This window comes from Thalassophryne amazonica, chromosome 19, assembly GCF_902500255.1.
Source record: "Thalassophryne amazonica chromosome 19, fThaAma1.1, whole genome shotgun sequence".
NCBI lineage: Eukaryota > Metazoa > Chordata > Actinopteri > Batrachoidiformes > Batrachoididae > Thalassophryne > Thalassophryne amazonica.
Genome location: NC_047121.1, coordinates 18,115,967 through 18,138,332, shown reverse-complemented (window position 1 = coordinate 18,138,332; position 22,366 = coordinate 18,115,967). Strand labels below are relative to the sequence as shown.

The 22,366-nt window shown below is 39.8% G+C and overlaps 1 protein-coding gene across 2 annotated transcripts; it reads right to left on the bottom strand.

Annotated features, from left to right (window-relative positions):
• Positions 1–707: 707 nt before the first annotated feature.
• cdca4 (cell division cycle associated 4) lies at positions 708–20,723 on the bottom strand. 2 transcript variants are annotated; one of them, XM_034195230.1, is made up of 2 exons: positions 20,506–20,723; positions 708–3,321 (listed from the first exon to the last, which is right to left on the bottom strand). In XM_034195230.1, the coding sequence occupies exon 2, from the start codon at positions 3,310–3,312 to the stop codon at positions 2,389–2,391; it is 924 nt and encodes a 307-aa protein (XP_034051121.1). In that variant the 5' UTR covers positions 3,313–3,321; positions 20,506–20,723; the 3' UTR covers positions 708–2,388. The 2 variants fall into 2 exon arrangements, with proteins under 2 accessions (XP_034051121.1, XP_034051123.1); XM_034195232.1 differs by lacking the exon at positions 20,506–20,723 and adding an exon at positions 3,628–4,772.
• Positions 20,724–22,366: the final 1,643 nt, after the last annotated feature.

Below are 22,366 nucleotides of genomic sequence, written 5' to 3'. Positions count from 1 at the left end.
ATCCCGGGGTGGCAACTGTAGCCAGGTAGGGCTCAATGAAGAATTACACATAGGTCAAAATGTAACTTGTTTGGGTTAATAGGGTTCTTAAAAGTAAGTTTGCAGTATCTGTCACGCTTAGTTGTTACAGAATAACATGTGACAGCATAGAATCAAATGGATGTCAACCATGTTTGACCTTTACTTTGAAGACCAAACATTCAAGTCAAAACTATTCCATTTGTTAATCCTTTTATTTCAACCGATAATTTGTTTTTTTTTTGTTTTTTTACTGAAATTTGAGCAACTTTTAACTTTTTACCCCTGTACAAACTGAAACGCCACCAGTTTTGCTGTTTTTACCCCATAACATTCAGTCATAGATAGTCCAAACTATACCTTTTTATAATCATTATGATCAAACAAATTTACATTTTGACCTCTATAATTCATTAACCCTTAGCTGGCTACAGCTGCCACCCTGGGATGGCTGTACTAAAGTTTTGTGTAGGCCATGGCACACTGAGGCTGGACTCTTAAGTGTTGTTTGATCACCTTAAATGGTACACATTAGGTCAAAATTGATGACTGGCTATGTCAGGTAACAAGCTATTCAATAAACAAATTTACTCCAAACCCACATCAATCTTATAATCAAAACTCAAACATAAATTGGCAAAATTATCCCCCAGAAAACATCTACAAATAAACACCCATTTCACATAATGAATAGTTGCACCTTTTATTATAAAAAAATATTTACAAAGATGCTACACTGTTTTTCCTCAATATAAAAAATGCATACATTTTACAACAGTAATTCATCTTTGAAGTTCTAGCTCCCATTCAGACCAGAATGACATCCTTCAGGAGTGTTGTGGTACGGTATTCAGCGTGTCATAATACTGTATTTTTGTCAATACATTTTGCTTGCCTGAGTTAATCTCTTCATTACAATAAGGAACTTTGAAAAATGCATTTAACGTCCCACATCTTTAGGAGAAAGGCAACTGTTTGCATAAAGGAATTAAAGGACATTTGAGTTGTATACAATCATTTTGAAACATGACAGAGCTGCATAGTGATTTGAATAGTAACCCGGTTATTACTAACATCATAAAAACCCAAAAAATAAAAAAATAAATAGGTATTGCATTCAACGCAGAGGGCATAATTTGGATAATTTCATTGGGGCTTTTGCTTGATTTGAAAATATGATGCATGTACCTAAATAATAATAAATACAATAAATAAAAATAATAAATTAGATGGGTTAAGACAGAATTCTTCATTTGTAGTTTGTACAAATGAGAGAGAAATATGGCTTCTTGATGTAATCATCACCCGGGGATTTGTACATACTTCCAAGAGAAGCTGTATGTAAAGGAGGGCAGGAAATTCATTTCAGTTTGTACACTGGTTACTCCAGTCATTTTACCAGCCAAAGGTTTTTGTTTTGTGTTTTTTGGTGATGCCCATTTTCCTACTGAATTGACTGAGGGAACATGTAAACTTACCAGAAATAAGACAAACCTTGACCAGCGTTCTGTTATCTGGCAGTAATTTCCACACCCTGCATAAAGCTTCAGAGAAAACAAAATAACAGCGCCTATTAAGTGTGACGATGTCAGTCTTGACACCAGTTATGGTCGATTTATTACACCAAACCACGGGAAGACACTGTCTCAAAACTGGCTACATTAAAATCTTAAAAACCACTTGGGAGGGAATAAGAATAATATCAAATGATACTTGCAAAATCCCCAGCTGTATAATGCAAAAAAATATATTTCTATATACACATACGTACATATACATATATTCCATTCATAACTGTTCAAATCTTTTAGGAAAATATGCATTGATTCATAGATTTGGATTTACAATTTGTTCTGGTTTCTGATGTGTGTAGTGTGATGACTTGTTCCTCTCAGTCCATGTAACAATAAATAGAACTGGACAAAAAGGCGGAGAATACCATAGAACTGGACAAAAAGGCAGAGAATCCCAAAAATGGCGCATGTATGACACGTAAACATGGAAAGTATGTAAATGAAAGTGTCGCGTAGAAGTAATTATCTTTGCCTTCTCACAGATACTGTTGAGTTTTCTATTTCAACAACAATGTAGGAAACTAACTGCATCGCCAACAGGCCACAGTGGCTCATGAATCCCAAAATGTGCTAATTTACATTTCTGAATAAAACACTGAGGTCCCAACAGCAGCTGGCCATTTAGAGCAGATAACCCCTCCTGGCCGATCTCTTATTTGGCTTGCTGCTAATTTCCCACCTTGTCTGAAACAATCTCCACGTGTAACAATACCACATACAGAACATGCACATTGTACTGCGCATAGTCAGGCAACAGTTTATGGAATCAGTACAGGCCAGAGGAATGTTCAGCGTTTCAGGATCCCACTATAATTTCCATGATGTGGTCCAGTTCATTCAGGTCTGACCTGCAGCTCGTGCTGGAACTCAGGGCTGTTGGCCCATGAGAGGACAGGCTTTCCAGCAGATCGTAGGGTCCCATCTTCGGGGCGCTCTGCATGCCTGTCAGCACCGTATCCAGGTCATAGTAGGATGGGTCCACATCTGAGAACAGCTCCTCGAGTGCAGGGTCAGGTGACGGTGACGGGTGCTTGATTTCAAAAGTGCCAAATACTTGATCGCCTGTCCTGGTTTCTGGAGTCAGATGGTCCTGCTCTCCCTCCTCCCCCTCTGACACACACTCTTCACTGTCCTCCTCTTCATCTTCTTCACACTCGCCATCTTCCTCCTCCTCCTCTTCCCAGCATGGTCCCATGCCAAAGGGGCTTGTGAGGTAAGAAGCTGACGACAGCTGAGGGGAGACAGGAGACAAAGTGGACATGGTGACCTCTGTCTCTGCATCTCCCTCCATCACTGCCTCTTCCGAGTGGTAGCCTTCATCCAGACCGACCACTGAAAAGGGCTTTGGGCTCTGTCCAGCTTGAGCCGCCACATCCGTCTGCCGACACAGCACCTCTGTGGCTACCAGTCGGTCGGTGGGACACTGGGTGGCAGCGAGGGCCTGAGTCATTATCTGCCAGGTACCGTCCTGGGTCATCTCTTCCTGGATCTGCCGCACGGTGTTAGCAATGAGCACCGAGCGGCACAGGTTTGGCTCCACCAGCATGTGGCAGAGCTGCAACTTAATCAGAGACATGTCGAGCAGCGACTGCCGCTGTAGGCTGTAAGAGGACGACAGCGTCCGAGCTGATACGGATGGAGGAGATACACCTTGGTCACTGCCTGATACTGGCTCCTCCCCAGAGTCTGAGAACTTGCGCTTGGTGCCCTTTGGGAACATGTTTTCTCTCTGTGGTGATGATGAAGAGACAAACAAGTCAGAAGCCAAATACCAATACTTATGAGCATAATCAAACTTGTCACACTTAAAATTATTGTGAATTTCATTGGCTAATACTAAATGAGATGCCATATAATTAATGACTAGGTGAAGCAATGAAGCTAAGTGGGGTATTATTTGTGTGTGGACATGTGATCTACAGCAACAATCTGAGTGTCAGGTGACAGATACATATTTGTAAGCTACAGTAAAAAGAAAACTGTTGTAGTTGAGTTTTGGTTTTTGTTTTGTTTTTTTTCTTAAAGTTTGCTATACCTTTCCTGTTGAGAGGGACAGGCAATAGCATAGCAGCTTGGTCCCGGCTGCAATGCTTCAAGTACTTTTGTACGAGCGACAAGCAGCTTTTGTTCAGCACCATTTCTGCCCATTTTAGGCCAGTCTGAGGCAAGACTCCTGCTGGGCGGAACAACCACACTTTTAACAGACCACTGAGCCACTGAAAATAGCACGGTCACCAACTAAATAGCATTGCTGCATCAAAGATAGCAGAGGCTAGTAGAGACCTTTGTCAGAAAACAAAAACAGCACTTTAGTTATGTAATCAGCATACTGATATTCTTTCACCTGTGATCAGGAAAATAGCCAAATAATAATGTTATCACCTCCACCCCCTTTTTTTAGGGTTAACATGATGGACAAATGAAAAAAAAGTCTTTACAATGTTAACAATACAGCAGATCATCCTGAGCCACTAATATTTAGAAGAGAAGTCAGGCTTCCAGGTCTGCACACACCACATCAAAAACTAGTAGAACAAGAATTTACTTTCTCTTCACTGGGGAGGGGAAGAAAAGTACAGTCAACTTCCTTATTGCAAACTGCTTCGTCCACAAATCTCTTTCAGGAATAAAAAGACACTCCTGCCAACATTAAAGGCTTCTCACTCCCCAAAAATAAATGGGACATGAGCAAATAGGAGAATGAGCCACCAACAGCTGTGTGCGGCATTTCATTTTCCATCAGACAGCAAATACAGCGTGCAGTGTCCAGCTGAGCGTCCTGTGTAAAACCTGTAGGGATGGCATTCAGTAAATAATTTCACCTTATTTGGAGTGGGGGGGGGAAGCTTGAAGAAAGGGAATGAAACCTTGAGAAACCTTGCATGCAGAGGAGAGAAGTTGGCTCCATGACAGTACAGACTGACACGCAGAATTTGATACATTGGAAAACATCAGAAGACATTTCCAGGAATTAATGGACTTTATTAACGTACCACGATCGTGAGAGAACTGGAAGGGGGTGAAAGAAAGCTTCAGCGCAAGAGCATTTTATTCATATTGAGTCTTAAAGTAAATAATATGAAATTGGTCACTGGATCCTTGATCTCTGGGCATAATTAGAAAAAAAACTAGTATTTGTCAAAAGCATTTCCTTTCAGATATTAATGGCACAAATGTAACGCCACAGACCCTGAGCTGAGCACAGGGCATCTCATTTGGGAGGGGAAAAAAAAACAAAAAACAAAACATCTTGGTCTGTTGTGGTTTGTTGATTGTATTACAACGTTTGGAAAGAGGTGTCATTTGATTTAAAACCGAAATTTGCTTTGAAGTTATTCATTCCAACCGGACTCTACCTTTCTAACTTGACTCAGCAGAGAGCAGCGCAGCATTTGGAGCTGTGCAAACGGAACTGAGGATGAGTCTCGTTGCTTGCCCCAACAAGAGTCCCACTTAGTGACTTTAATCCACACAAAAGTGACTCAAGATTAACATCTTTAAATGGCTTTGAGAGGGGTTAAAAAGTGGACCTGTCGCTTCTGAAAAGCACCAAAGCAGAGAACCAAGGAAGCAGTGGGTTGGAGCACTACTTCGTTGGTTCAAGCTTAAAGCAGAGCTGCTATATATACACAACCCCTAGCAAAAATTATGGAATCACCAGCCTTGGAGGATGTTCATTCAGTTGTTTAATTTTGTAGAAAAAAAAGCAGATCACAGACATGACACAAAACTAAAGTCATTTCAAATGGCAACTTTCTGGCTTTAAAAAACACTAAGAAATCAGGAAAAAAAATTGTGGCAGTCAGTAACGGTTACTTTTTTAGACCAAGCAGAGGGAAAAAAAATATGGAATTACTCAATTCTGAGGAAAAAATTATGGAATCACCCTGTAAATTTTCATCCCCAAAACTAACACCTGCATCAAATCAGATCTGCTCGTTAGTCTGCATCTAAAAAGGAGTGATCACACCTTGGAGAGCTGTTGCACCAAGTGGACTGACATGAATCATGGCTCCAACACGAGATATGTCAATTGAAACAAAGGAGAGGATTATCAAACTCTTAAAAGAGGGTAAATCATCATGCAATGTTGCAAAAGATGTTGGTTGTTCACAGTCAGCTGTGTCTAAACTCTGGACCAAATACAAACAACATGGGAAGGTTGTTAAAGGCAAACATACTGGTAGACCAAGGAAGACATCAAAGCATCAAGACAGAAAACTTAAAGCAATATGTCTCAAAAATTGAAAATGCACAACAAAACAAATGAGAAACGAATGGGAGGAAACTGGAGTCAACGTCTGTGACCGAACTGTAAGAAACCGCCTAAAGGAAATGGGATTTACATACAGAAAAGCTAAATGAAAGCCATCATTAACACCTAAACAGAAAAAAACAAGGTTACAGTGGGCTAAGGAAAAGCAATCGTGGACTGTGGATGACTGGATGAAAGTCATATTCTGTGATGAATCTCGAATCTGCATTGGGTAAGGTGATGATGCTGGAACTTTTGTTTGGTGCCGTTCCAATGAGATTTATAAAGATGACTGCCTGAAGAGAACATGTAAATTTCCACAGTCATTGATGATATAGGGCTGCATATCAGGTAAAGGCACTGGGGAGATGGCTGTCATTACATCATGAATAAATGCACAAGTTTACGTTGATATTTTGGACACTTTTCTTATCCCATCAATTGAAAGGATGTTTGGGGATGATGAAATCATTTTTCAAGATGATAATGCATCTTGCCATAGAGCAAAAACTGTGAAAACATTCCTTGCAAAAAGACACATAGGGTCAATGTCATGGCCTGCAAATAGTCCGGATCTTAATCCAACTGAAAATCTTTGGTGGAAGTTGAAGAAAATGGTCCATGACAAGGCTCCAACCTGCAAAGCTGATCTGGCAACAGCAATCAGAGAAAGTTGGAGCCAGATTGATGAAGAGTACTGTTTGTCACTCATTAAGTCCATGCCTCAGAGACTGCAAACTGTTATAAAAGCCAGAGGTGGTGCAACAAAATACTAGTGATGTGTTGGAGCGTTCTTTTGTTTTTCATGATTCCATAATTTTTTCCTCAGAATTGAGTGATTCCATATTTTTTTCCCTCTGCTTAGTCTAAAAAAGTAACCATTACTGACTGCCACAATTTTATTTCCTGATATAGTGTTTCTTAAAGCCAGAAAGTTGCCATTTGAAATGACTTTAGTTTTGTGTCATGTCTGTGATCTGCTTTTTTTCTACAAAATTAAACAACTGAATGAACATCGTATATATATATATATATATATATATATATATATATATATATATATATATATATATATATATATATATATATATATATATATATGTGTGTGTGTTGTGTGTGTGTGTGATTTAGTTTTTTATTTTTAATAAATTTGCAAAATCTCAAGAAACTGTATTGCATGTAGAATTTTGAAGGGGGAAAAAATGAATTTCATTCATTTTGGAATAATGCTATAACAACTGTGGAAAAAGTCAAGTGCTGTGAATACTTTCCGGATGCATTATCAAATGTAATTAAAGGGTCATTGATTTATTAGCATTAGGTTTTCATTCAAAATTTGTGCATAAAAGAGAGTACCACTGTTTATAATTTCTCATTAAAACCCAATGTAAAGTGTAAGGGGGAAAACGTCTCAACTACTTTTTTGAGGCTGGGTCAAATACTATACTCCCCATATTGTAAGAAACTATGACTATTTTAAAAACAACCAAATGGACTGACTACACACTCGGAGGTCTTATAAGTCCTGTATAGAAACACAGTCCTGTCAATGGACAGATTTGGAAAAAAGTAATTTTGAAGATGTCCAGAAATCTAGAAGAATGAGAAAACAATTATAAACATATGTTGTCTCCTTATGTAATGCACCTTTGTGCTGGCCCTGTTAAACAAGAGAATACTATCTTCTAAATGTGGAAGAAAAAAAAAAAAATATATATATATATAAAAACCAGGAATGTTAAGCAGGCCTGTAAACAGATCAAGCACAACGTACAGAGAACGTTTTGACATGACAAATGTTCACATTCACGGATTCTGAATACCACGTTAGCACACAAGTTTAACCTCTTTCAATATAGTTTTTGCCCCCCCCCCCCCCCTTAAATTTCTCAGATGAAAATGGCTTAATTCTTGACCACTCCATTAGGCCCATCAGCAGACAACAAATCAAACATCAACCTTACAACTGAGGCTACATAATTTAACAAATCTCCCACAACAGCGCACAGCACGCCATAGCAACCAGGACAAAGGGTAACACAAAATGTTGATCAGTACATTTCTGAAGACAGGTTCATAACTTACTCATGTCCCAAATATGTTGCATTATTGGTTCTACCAACAAGACGACTAAAAGCAAATAACTAATTTTACTTTATCACAAGGAAGGCAGCTGAGCCACAAAGAAAAAAGAAATGGCTCCAGATGATTAGGAGAGCCACTATTCCAGCTAACGCTAAAATATGGTGGCACAAATTATAATATCAGAACTAGGAATGGGTATTGATAAGACTTTATCTATCGATGCCATTATCGATTCCGCTTATCGATCCGATTCCTTATCGATACCTCTTGTGATTTTTCTGTGTACAAAATGTAGGCTTTACAGGTTTTCTATGTCAACATTTTACTGAGTCTTAAAATAAATAAATATTAAATTGGTCACTGGATGGTTTATTTATGGACATAAATAAAAATAGGACTGAAACGATTAGTCGAGTACCTCGAATAATTTGATTACAAAAAATGTTTGAGGCAGTGAAGCAGTGCGTTTGTCTATTTTTAAAAGTCACACGGTCCGCTCGACATGAAGAGAGACTATTGACCCGGTGGCTGGCTACTGTCTCCCTCTGCTCGGTGCGAGTCACAGCTCCGTCCCCGGAGTGAGTGAAGAGTAGGGGTGGGTATTGATAAGATTTTAATTGATATCAATATACCATTATCGATTCTGCTTATCAAGCCCATTTCTTATTGAATTTTCTGTGTACTAAAGGTAGACTTTACAGGTTTTCTATGTCAACAACATTTTAGTAAATAAATATGAAATTGGTCACTTAATCCTTAAACGCTGGACATAAACTCTACACGGTGGATCCTTGATCTCTGGACATAAATAGAAATAAACAAAATCTGTAGTTTTTGTCAAAAACATTTCCTTTCAAGACATTATTGATATGAATGTTTTTCCATACATCTGAGGTGAGCTCTTGCAGCCGGCTGTGCTGCACGTCAGCATCAATGTAATTCATGAAGAGCGCAGGATGTCTCATTTTGTGAGGGAAAAAAACAAAAAAACATTTTAGTCAACTGTCGTTTATTGTCTGTATTACAACATTTGAAAACAGGTGTCATTTTATTTAAAGCACAGATTCGCTTTGAAGTTACGTTTGCAGCTGTGCGGACGGAACGGAGGACGATTCTCATTTCTTGGCTGCAACAAGACAAGAGTCCACTTAGTGACTTTAATCTGCACAAAAGTGACTCATAATTGACATTTTAAATGGTTTTGAGAGGGGTTAAGAAGCGGACTTGCCGCTTCTGAAAAGCATCAAATCAGAGAACCAACGAAGCGGTGGATCGGAGTATTGCTTCGCTGGTTCAAGCTTCAAAGCGGAGCCGCGCTGCAGAAGCGGTTGATTACAGACCTGCTGCACGGTCTGCAATCAACGTAGACAAATGATCATTTTCCTGACAAACACCCTCAAAAACAACAACTGCTCTGAAGGGCCGATAAGGGAATCGTTAAGAAATTATTTGATCCACCGACAACAGCCTTTTTGCTTAACGATTCTCGAAAAGAACCGGTTCTCGATACCCAAGCCTAATCAGAACGCATGTTGTTAACTTACATTCTACATCTGCTAGACTCTTACTAATCAATATTTTAATTACAGTATTCGTGCATCAGAGTACACTGGGTGTTCTGTACAAAATTCTGCTTATATTCCAATATTACATTTGTCAGAATGCCCACTTCAACAAAATGTTTAACAATCACAAAAAAAAAGAAAAAGTAAAACCACAAATTCATGAAATGTGTTCCCTGAGTCAGCTAGAAGTTCTAGCGTGTTCACCATCACAAAGCTAGCCATTGTCCTGGCACACTGTTTTCTTGCACAAGTCTATCAATATAAGAGCATATTTCAACATAAACTTCAATTCGACTAACAGCCCACACTGATAACATCATCACAGGTAAGACCCAAAAAGACAAAAACCAAACATTTTTTATGATGTGTTGGAATCACAAACTTACTTAACTTTGGGTGAGTGTTTAATCAACTTTAATAAAAATTAATTTAATTTAGGATGGGTGTTTAACCAGCTTCCTTCAACACAGAGCTCCTCCCGAGTGACTGAGCTCCTCACCCTTTCTCTAAGGGAGCGCCCAGTCACCCTGCGGAGGAAACTCATCACGGCCGCTTGTACTCGCGATCTCATTCTTTCAGTCATGAGCCAAATCTCATAACCATAGGTGAGGATCGGAACGTAGATTGATCGGTAAATCGAGAGCTTTGCCCCCCTACTCAGCTCTCTCTTCACCACGACGGTCCGATACAGCGACCGCATCACTGCAGATGCTGCACCGATCCGTCTATCGATCTCACGCTCCATCCGTCCCTCACTCGTGAACAAGACCCGAGATACTTAAACTTGAGGCAAGGACACTCCATCGACCTGAAGAGGGCAAAGCACCTTTTTCCGGTCAAGAACCATAGCCTCGGATTTGGAGGTGCTGATTTTCATCCTGGACGCTTCACACTCGGCTGCAAACCGCCCCAGTGCACGCTGAAGGTCCTGATTTGACGAAGCCAAAAGAACCACATCGTCCGCAAACAGCAGAGACGAGATTCTATGGTTCCCAAACCAGACCCCCTCTACACCCTGGCTGCGCCTAGAAATTCTGTCCACAAAAATAATGAACAGAACTGGTGACAAAGGGCAGCCCCCTCTCCCCCTCTAGCTGCCACCTTATCGTGGTGGGGGAGTTTGCGTACCCGGATGATCTTAGGAGCTATGTTGTCGGGGGCTTTGTGCTCCCTGTAGGGTCTCCCAAGGCAAACAGGTCCTAGGTGACGGGTCAGACTAAGGGCAGTTCAGAACCTCCATGACCAGTAAAAAAAAAAATCAAGGACCAAGATGTCGCCCGGTATGGCGGAGCCGGGGTCCCACCCTGGAGCCAGTGCCTGGTGGTCAGGCCTTAGCCCATGGAGCCCGGCCGGGCTCAGCCCGAAAGAGCGAAGTGGGCCCGCCCTCCTGTGGGTTCACCACCTGCAGAGGGGGCCATAGGGGTCGGGTGCAGAGAGGATTGGGTGGCAGTCGAGGGCGGGTGGCCCGGCGGCCCGGTCCATGCTCACAGCCCCTGGCTGTTGGAACGTGGAATGTCACCTCGCTAGGGGGGAAGGAGCCTGAGCTTGTGCGGGAGGTTACGAGATACCGACTAGAGATAGTCGGGCTCACCTCCACGCACAGCTTGGGCTCTGGTACCCAACTCCTGGAGAGGGGCTGGACGCTATTTAAAACTTACATTTATTTCAATATTGGCAATAGGGCTTTGGATCACACTGCTCAAAAATTCCTTCATGTGGATCCAAAAATAGTCTTAATAATTTACAGTTTTATAGTATTAAGGCATGGTGTGCATTTTATTATATTGCCTTTCATTTTTAATCACGGCTCCAGGTTGCTACGTAGGCAACCTGACAGCAGCAGGTGACCTTTGTGCAGATTACAGATCTGAACAGAAATTAAGTGATACTTTCAGAATGCTGACAAAATAAAATAGTGAAATGACAGCATTTCCATTGAGTGATGGAATACAACTGCTGGATTTTGTCTTCTTACAATAACTTATTCAAGTAAGGCATGGGCAAGAACTGTAATTCCAATTCTCTCTGTGACAGAAGGGTCCCGCAAAATACTGCCTTTCTGTTATTGTTATTGTCATAACATCACAAGGTTAAGAAGCTCTCCATCTTGTACTCCATGCACATGTATTTTAAAATATTACGTAATGCTTTCTGTACATCACGTGAACTGTAATAGCAAAAAAGTGTTTCCATTCAACTTTTGCAAAATAAGGTTTCATCAAATTGTCTGAAAAACCACCTCATGCAAGCATAAAACCTTTTTGTAATATTTTGCAGTTTGTTTGTTTTTTTAACTACAAGTGTATGTATTTTCAAGTCACTACTTCAAAACATGCAATTTGGAAAGTCTTGTGATATGACCCGATACAATGGATTTGTGGTTGAGACATAATGCAAACTGTATACTAAAAGGGTTTTCAATAAACATCCAAATAGGGATGGGTATTGATAAGAATTATCAATATCAATGCCATTATCGATTCTGCTTATCTATCCGATTCCTTATCAATTCCCTTATCGATACCTCTTGTGAATTTCTGTGTACTAAAAGTAGGCTTTACAGGTTTTCTATATCAACAACATTTTATTGAGTCTCAAAGTAAATAAATATGAAATTGGTCACTGTATCCTTGATCTATGGACATTAATAAAAATAAACAAAATCTGTAGTATTTGTCAAAAGCATTTCCTTTCAGACATTTTGGCATGAATATCTCTCCATACCTCTGAGCTGAGCTCGGCCGGCTGCTGTACATCAGCGCAGGACGGCTCATTTTGGGAAGAAAAATAAAAAACATTTTGACCGATTGCAGTTTGTATTATAACGTTTGGAAAGAGGTGTCAATTGGTTTAAATGGCGTTTCACTTTGAAGTTATTAATTCCGGCTGGACTTCATTGTTCTAACTTGACTCAGCAGAGAGCCGCGCAGAGTATGGAGCTGTGTGAACAGAACGGAAGACAATTCTCGTTGCTTTCTCGCAACAAGACAGGAGTCCCAGTTAGTGACTTTAATCTGCACAAAAGTGACTCACAATTGACATATTTAGGGATGAAAGTGGTGAAAAACAAAAAAGTTGTAACCCAAAATTACCCCCCCCACCACCACCCGCACGGAAATGTTTGAACTCTAGAAGCTCTGAAATGCAATCTGGGACTATTCCAGACAACAAACTGCAGTGAGTGCAGCATCCATTTTGGTGAGAGAAAAAAAAACATCTTTCCTTATTCACATTATGCACATTATCCTTATGCAGTAGTATTCTGCTCTTACTAGGATGCAGCAGTTTTCTAGCGATAGTTCTGGAGGAAATCACCAAAGAAATTAAACTGAAAATATGGTTTGACCAAAACAAACTGTCATTAAACTTTAATAAAACAGTGATGAAGTGCAGGTGTAAGAGTCACTAGGTGTTCAGAGGAAACATTTATTTATGTTCATTGTTAGTTGGTTTTATATTTTCTGTTGTGTTTTTAATCAGGTTCTTTGTGTCTTTCTCTAAAATTGTATTGTGGCATTATTAGTTATTATTACTATTATTGTTGTTGCTGCTGCTATTATTATTATTAGTATATAAACAAAAGTAAAAAAGTATTACAATTTGTAATACATGTGACTCTTTTACGACAACAAACGCTGACATTAATTATACAGAAAACAAATGCACACAAACGTGCTGAGATGCGAACAGCTTAATGCTAACTTTAACATTGAAAATGCCATAGACATGCTAACGCATTAGCATCAGTCCCAAGTTATTAAATACATCTATCAACTGTTTCAGCAGACCATAACAGGTCAGTTTAACATTAAAAAAAAAAAAAAAAAAAAAAAAAAAAAAAAGGTAAATATTACTCAGACATATGCTCTTTGGGGTGTTAGCGGGGAAAAAAATGAAGATAAAGAGACATAAAACAAAGAACCATGACGCAGCGGGTCGGATCAATGCTTCGTTGTTTCAAGCTTCAAAGAAGAGCCGTGCTGCTGAAACGGTTGATTACAGACCCTGCAGAGGTTCTGTAATCAACGTAGAGACATGATCATTTTCCCGACAAACACCCCCAAAAACAACGGCCACTCTGAAGGACCGATAAGGAAATCATTAAGCAAAAATCGGTGGATCGAATCATTTTTTTAATGATACCCGAAAAGAACTGGTTCTCGATACCCATCCCTACATCCAAATGTCCACAAAATCTACAATCGGGATCAGATCCTGATCAAGTGTCAGGTGACAGTCTGCACCTGACTTTCAAAGAGTGATTGGGGTATGCTGGATTAAGACATAATGTAAAATATACATGAACTAGGGTTTTCAATGTTAAATTTAAATTCCCACAAAATCTGCAATCCAGATCAGATTTGGATCAAACTTTGTCAGTCGATAAAGGACACCAACCAACATAATGCTCTCAAATATGAAAGAAATTTGATCTGTTTTGACAATTCTGAATTTTTGAAAATTTGTTCAATGTTAAAGTACGGGATTTTTCCAATTTTCCAGGCTTTTTCCTGACTTTCACCTTTGAATTTTTTAACAATATATGAAAAATTGTGGGTTACAGCTTGTTAACAAAAAGACAAACAAACGAGAGCTCATTATAGTGTAGTTTTGCCTAGGGATGCGTGGAATGAGTCCGCGACAATGAATAAACACTGCTTCTCTCACTAATAAACTACTAAAATACATGGCAATCAGGGCTCTCACACTGATCTCATTATATTACTGGATCGCTCATTGGTCAATATATCAAAGGCTGTTAATGAACATTTCACCTGTGAGTATGATTGAATCTAACCGCACCTAAAAGCCTTAAATTTTCACAAAAATCGGCCGTGCGCCCTATAATCCGGTGCGCCTTAAGTGCGCACTGAATTCCAAAATCTGTAAAAACGACCGACGTTGTCTTTGACCGTGGGAATATCGGACCATTTCCTGCTGACAAGGACGTAATACGTAAAATACGTACGCTGGTAGCGTAGAGTACGTATGCTGCCAGCAATAAACCAATCAGAGAAGAGTCCGTGATACGTACACTTACGCCCGCCACTCCTCCAGTAGTTACCGTATACTACAGGTATCCTGCAAAACATTTGTTTGTCTAAGGACCCCCGAAAATGGCGCCAGCGAAGAGACATGCTTACGAGGCACAATTCAAACTGCAGGCTATCAGTTACGCGGTTGTTCATGGGAATAGAGCAGTTGCAAGAGGAAACAAGAAAATGAACTGCGCCAAGTTAAAAAGACCAAACGGAGTCTCCGCAGAAACAAAGCGAGGTGGCCACAGCTAGAAGACCAGCTGTTCAATTCAGACACAGAAGATGAAGACTTCGATGGATTTGTGACAGAACCATAATAAAAAATAATGTGAGTACCATATTGTTAAATACCGGTAAGTTGTTAAAAAGTTCAAATAAACTCACCGTTTTGCTTCCGTGACCTTTTTTTTTTGTAGACTATGTGTTTTAGCGTGCGCTTTTTGTAAGGGTTAAGTACCCGCTAATTGAGGCCGCGCCTTATAATCCGGTGCGCCTTTTGTAAGGGTTAAGTACCCGCTAATTGAGGCCGCGCCTTATAATCCGGTGCGCCTTATGGTGCACAAAATACGGTAATGAACAATAATTTGAAGAGTTCTCTCCCTTATTTCAGCATATACACAAATAATAATAATAAGTGGCTTATTAACTCAACATGGGTAGCCACGTGGTATTTTGTGTTGGACAAACTATTTAAGACATTTATTAGGTCTACTTGTGCATATTTTTGCAGCTTTAGGTGGTGTTGCTACGAGCTTTATTACTTACATTAGGCTGAAGCTCATAGTGCTGTGTGTAATAAATGTTGTCACTGCAGGGAAAACTAAGTGGTGTTTTATTCTTTTAGTGCAACTATTTAAAAAAATCCACTATTTCTGTATTATCCATCATGACTTTTGTTATCCATCCACTTTTGTTTAATTGAATACACCAAAGACAAGATATTTAATGTTCAAACCGATAAACTTCGTTTTTGTGAAAATATTTGTTCATTTTGAAATGGATGCCTGGAACACGTTTCAAAAAAGTTATGACGGGGCAACAAAAGACAGGGAAAGTTGATGAATGCTCAAAGAACACCTAATTGGAAACAGGTGAGTGTCATGATTGGGTATAAAAGGAGCATCCCCAAAAGGCTCAGCCGTTCACAAGCCAAGGATGGGGCGAGGATCACTACTTTGTGAACAACTGTGTGAAAAAAAAAAAATAGTCCAACATTTTAAGAACAATGTTTCTCAATGTTCAATTGCAGGAACTATATCATCTACCGTCCATAATATAATCAGAAGATTCAGAGAATCTGAAGAACGTTCTACACGTAAGCAGCAAGGCCAAGAACCAACACTGAATGCCCATGATCTTCGATTCCTCAGGTGGCACTGAATTAAAAACCGACATCATTGTGTAAAGGATCTTACCGCGTGGGCTCGGGAACACTTCAGAAAACCACACAATTCGTCGCTACATCTACAAGTGCAAGTTAAAACTCGACCATGCAAAGCGAAAGCCATACATCAACAACATCCAGAAACACCGCCGCCTTCTCTGGGCCCAAGCTCAATTGAAATGGACAGACGCAAAGTCGAAAAGTGTGCTGTGGTCTGATGAGACCACATTTCAAATTGTTTTTGGAAATCATGGACGTCGTGTCCTCTGGACAAAAGAGGAAAAAGACCATCCAGATTGTTACCAGGGCAAAGTTCAAAAGCCAGCATTTGTGATGGTATGGGGTGTGTTAGTGCCCAGCAACACATGCTGCCATCCAAGCAACGTCTTTCTCAGAGACATCCCTACTTATTCAGCAAGACAATGCCAAGCCACATTCTGCACGTGTTACAACAGCGTGGCTTCGTAGTACAAGAGTATGGGTACTAGACTGGCCTGCCTGCAGTCCAGACCTGTCGTCCACTGAAAATGTGTGGCGCATTATGAAGCGCAACATAAAGGCTTATTTTACACATCTTTGACTCATTCATCCCGATGTGAAGGTGCTGCCACACAAGGCGCACACTACACACTGGGAGCAATAGGGGATTAAAGACCTTGCCCAAGGGCCCTTAGTGATTTTTCAAACCCCGGACTGTTGAACAACTGAAGTCGTACGTCAAGCAAGAATGGGGAAAAAAATTCCACCTACAAAGCTTCAACTATTAGTGTCCTCAGTTCCCAAATGCTTACTGAGTGTTGTTAGAAGGTGATGTAACAGTGGTAAACATACCACTGTCCCAGCTTTTTTGAAACGTGTTGCAGGCATCCATTTTAAAATGAGCATGCACAAAAACAAAGTTTATCAGTCTGAACATTAAATATCTTGTCTTTGTGGTGTATTCAATTAAATATAGGTTGAAGATGATTTGAAAATCATTGTATTTTGTTTTTTACATTTTACACAATGTCCCAACTTCAATGGAATTGGGGTTGTCCACTAATCAATTTTGTCTATGACGTTCACAGCTATAAAAAACTAAAGTTAAGTAGCACTGCAGCCGAAAACCTCCTGCTGGTTATGAGCTATAGGAAATTAAAAAATATGATGGGGAAATATAGCGCCACAGAACTTTTTAGTGGTATTTTGATCTAGAAAGTGAGGTTGTATGTAGGTTGTCTGACAGTAAACTGGCTTATCTGCATTCGACCGAGCCATCCTTGACCACCTTCAGCACGTGTTGCGAAAACATCCCAGCTCATCACAACAATGCTGTTGATTCAGTCAAGTAAATAGGTCTCCTACTGTGTCTTCATGCATCTGTGTGAATGCAGCTGTTAAATAACATAAAACTAATTTAAAGCCTTAGCTGTTTTGATAGGCCTATTACATATTCATAATTTTTTGTTCTTTTCATAAATTACGCTCAATTTTCTGAGCATTTTCTTACCTTTTAACAAGTCGACTAAACTTGATTTAAAGCTGTACAACCTCCGTTTTCTTTAAGGGTTGAGTCATAAAAAAATTCTTTGACACCAATGACATTTAGCATTTAAATAAGGGATTCATAATATGATATTGTTTATATGATCAAAATTAATATGGTCTGGAAACAATTTAGAATTTCTCCCCGTGAAGGGGAGCAATTCAAGTGATCAGACGCCATGTCCTACACTGCGACTGTCAATCGGCGGAAAGAAAGGCAGTGTGATGTCAGCTAGCTACTCACTCAAACAAAATAAACCCAGATGGCGGAAACCACTCCAAAATGGGCTTATTTCTGTAGAAACCGAACGTGTTTGTCATATAGTTTGTAAGAGTTAGCGAGATATAACAAGTCGCTTCAGCTTCTCCCGTGTTTCACTCTGGGTCACCAAAGTGGATGTGCATGTTGATTTGGCATGTTTTATGCCTGATGCCATTCCTGACGCAACTACACTTTTTGAATGGAGAACAGGAAGGGGTGACCTTGAACCAGAAACCTCCCACACCGGAAGCAAGTGCATTTAACTGCTTGGCCACCACCCCTGCAGAAAAAAGTTAGTGAGAAATAAACACTTCTAAATCGAAAAGCGTTTTTGAAACCAGATAACACGTCTGAAGTGATTTTCAAGACATGTTATGGATGTTAGCAATACACACCCTGGGAATGTGCATCAAGCAAGTGGGTCAAGTCACAAGTAATCTCAAAACCTCATGCATGTGCACGTTTCCTCCTGCAGTTTCTGTGCATGACGGCAGTAGAACCAAAGGAAAATATTCATATTCCTCCAAGAAAATATTCCTCCCAGGTAAATATCTTCTCGTATTTAAAATGTGCTGTAATTCTGTAACATGTTACAAAAATAGATCTACATTATAATGCTTGCAGTTAAGTTTAAATGGTCAGTTTTGTGAAATTTCAAAGGTCGTACAACTTAAGATTTGTCTTACTGAGGGAAATTCTGCTAACAGTCACCGACTGACATTACACCTATGGCTGGACCACTAATTGCAAGGAATATTGTTATAAACTAGAAAGCACTCAGAGAACACGTAACTCTGCTTAGGCCACATGTGCCTGAATGCTTAAGACTTATTCAGAATCAGAACATCAAAATCAGAATAGCCTTTATTTGCCAAGAATCTACAAGAATACAAGGAATTTGACTTCGGTTTGAGCTGCACTCTCTCTGTACGGGCATGTATAAAAATACACAACACTTAAAAATTTACAGTAAAAATGTGCAAAAAAGTAAAATTCTAGATCTAAAGTAAGTTTGAGATGAAGTTCAACATAAAATCCCTGATTTTCTCAGACATTATCCAACCGCTCACCATATTTCATCATCATCATCTCAACTTTTTGAGTTATATGTTGCTATGTGCCAAAAATTCTTCTGGATGTCAGTTCCAGAACATATTCTGGACCACCTCCAAAAATGAGTCACTCATTTTCTGGAACATTATCTAGCTGTTACACATTCTATGCATTTGCATTACCATCCAAATTACATAATCTGAAGTAGGCAATTCAAAATAAGCTTAATGGAAACAAGTGCATTTAAAAATTAGTTTAACTTTTAAAAAATGCAACAACAACAACAAAAAAAAGGTTTTAGGAGTGCATGAGGTGCATTTCAAGCAATTTGAAAAAAATACAATGGAACCACTTTTTCTATTATAGGTCACATGGCTTACAGAAAGTCACGACATTTTAAAATACATGACAGTATGTGTGAACAGAGAAAGGGAATTTGGCAAATGTTATAAGAGATGATATTACAGCAATACTGAATTAATAAGAAAAAAATTAAATACTTACCCATCCATCACCATGACTACTGGAATTACAGTTCTCACAAGAGCCTTGCTAGAATAAGTTATAACAGGACAAAACCCAGGAGGCACATTCAACCACTCAATGGACAACTGCTATTGGTTTTTGTTGACATTCTGAAAATACCTCTTGACTTTTGCACAAATCTCTAATGTAAACCCAGCTATAAACAAACAAACACCAGTGAAAACATTAGCTCTTTGGCAGAATAAGAATTTTAGCATAGTGGGACATGTCTAAACTTGTTCAGGCAGGCACATGTACAGTACGCCTTCCATTGGCATGTGACTTATCCCAAGGTCCTGGTAGCCACCGTGGCTCATTTTTAATGAGATAGCAATGTATAAATAACAGTTGGAAATTTTGCCTTCACACATGCGCAACTAGAAATCATGCAAAATTAACCTACAAAGATTGCTTCTTTATGCACCTGTAAAAATACGTCAGACCTTAACATCAACCATTATTACAATTTGAGATTCAGGGAAAAAATGTGCTTATATGAAGTTAACAATTGTCAATAGGTAAGTACTGAAGGCCATGTTTCGACTGTCTTGTACTAAACGCTATTAGACGTCACACAGCTGTGGCCAACAGCGGGAACTAAAGGGAGCCAAACAAAATGCAGCTTCGCTTTACGTCAATGGCCGCGAGCGTGGCCCATCCCCCACTGTTCGCTTAAAAAAAATGCCGCTTTCCCAGTTCGCTCTACCGTAACAATTAATACATTTAACGACACGACAAAATTAATTTTGAAATTCTACCATCAACAATAAAATAAAACTATAGCTTTCAATGAGATTAAAGCCGCTAAAGAGAGCGGTTCGGCGCCGCTGGCCGTGAACGCCGCGTGCTTTGTCTTTTCAGCAGCCGCTACCGACCCACAATGAGGCCATTTTGCGCTAGCAGCTAACCGGCTACTTAAGCTACAGAGCTGACGAGACGCTAAAGAGCCGCCTTTTGCCAACTACACTCGGTGAAACGGCAAAACGACGCCTCGGTGGGGACAAGAAAAAAAAGGCGTCTGTCTTACGCCCGTTTCCTCGCCATCACAGAAAAATAATAATGTTAGCAAGCGTAGAAGTAATTAGCCAGAGAGCCCACCCACTCGTCCCTCTTCCTGCTTTCTAGTCAAAAACAAGAGTTTTCTCCGCGGCTCAGCTGCTAAGTTCCTAAAAGCAGCAAAGTGTTAGCGGGTGGCAGATTAAAACAGGTGACCGTACTCACCGTGTGCTTATGTTACTTTATTCCCGTCTCGGTCATAGGGATCGGCGGCAGGGAAAGCGGAGATCGGGTTCAGATGAGATCATTCATGCCACGGCTTCAAAAACTGAAGTAGCTCTCTGTGTGTGTGCCGCTGCTGCTCGTGCGGAGGGAGGGGGAGGGGAGCCGACTATGACTGCCATATGCCCGGGATTCCTCTCTAATCACTTCTTTCTGCCTTTCTTTCCTACTTTACTCTGACACACAAGTGAAAGCCTGTCTTTGCCATCAACTCCAACAAGCACATGGATTTGTCTTGTGTTTACATTATACTGTTCTTACGACTCCATCACAGTGGTTATTAAACGCTTATCTGGATAGATTTGGAAGGTTTTTAAGACGTTGCTTGCAAAAAAAACAAACTGTCCACCTCTGGAATCTATGAAAGTCTTCAATACTAGCCTGCAAGAAAGACTACGCCACAAATTAAAACCATGGCTGTAGTAAGTGGAGTATCAAAAGGATGAGTACTGGGTCCATTGTTATTTGTATTTGATAGTAGAGAAGCTGAATCTTCGACTGGACCGGGTTGCTTGACACGAGGACGTTTCGCTTCAAATCGCAGAAGCTTCCTCAACTAAAATTCTTGCTCTGGTGGTCTGACTTCTGTCTTGACTCTTGTAGAGAAGAATAATCAAGAAGTCACAAAAGCTGGAGTTTTAAACCTAACCAGACCCCTCCTACCGAGAGGCAGACTGCTATAGGCTGGTGACTAAACAATAGCTCTAATTAGCACCTATTGTGCTCTAGTTAGCACCCTCCTGATCTAATCTGACCACTTTTTTTAGTAACGAGTAATCTAACGCGTTAATCTTTCCAAATCAGTAATCAGATTAAAGTTACTCCTCCATGTCACTGTGCGTTACTATTATTTTTCATTGTGGGTCGATAGCAGCATTAAACTTGGTCCGTGAGCAGGAGGTCGGGTTCGACTGAACTACACACTTTAAGCGAGCTGTGAGCTTTTCATCCACGGTTTTTTGCAGCTGCTCGACTCGTCCTCACCTCTTAAAGCGCGGTGATCAGCACACCTGCACTGAGCTTTACAAAGACATTTTTATACTTTTTTTCCTCCTTTATTTAGAATTGTGAGCTGAGCCACTCTGTATCTGGTTGTTAAAAACAGCTGATCCTCCGCGACGCGTCAACAACTAACACTATTTTCCACTCAAATGCACCTAAACATGATGTGAAAACGCAATAAAACTTTCTTACCTGTAAATCTGATCATGTTTTCTGCATAAATAAATGTTATCCATTCTTTGTGCTCAAACGCCAAAGCAGGGGCGAATCCAGATGGAATGGGGGAGGGATGTGCCCCCCCCCCCACAACACCTCTGGATTAAAGGTCCAGTTTTGAAGCCATTTTTTACTACAACTACTAATACTACTTAAAATAATATTAATTTCGACAAGTAAAATATTTAGAGAGAATTTAAATGTTAGAAAAATGCTAGAATGAATTTAATAGTTACATTTATAAACAATGTAGGTTCGAAATTGCAGGTTTTACTGTTACAGTGCTGTCAACAGTTAAATATGAGGTCAAGAAAGAGGTCTTTATTTTACTTTTTATAAAACAAGTATTTATTTTCATTGAAGTTAAGAAAGGGTGACTATAAAGTAAGTTTTGGCAAAACAGGTATCATTGTCATGTTGAGGTGGGTTGTTGTCGGCAGCTGGGGAAAGTAACTAAAAAAGTAACTAGTAATCTAACTTAGTTACTTTTACAATTGAATAATCAGTAAAGTAAGTTACTTTTTCAAGGAGTAATCAGTAATCAGTAATTGGATTACTTTTTCAAAGTAACTGTGGCAACACTGCT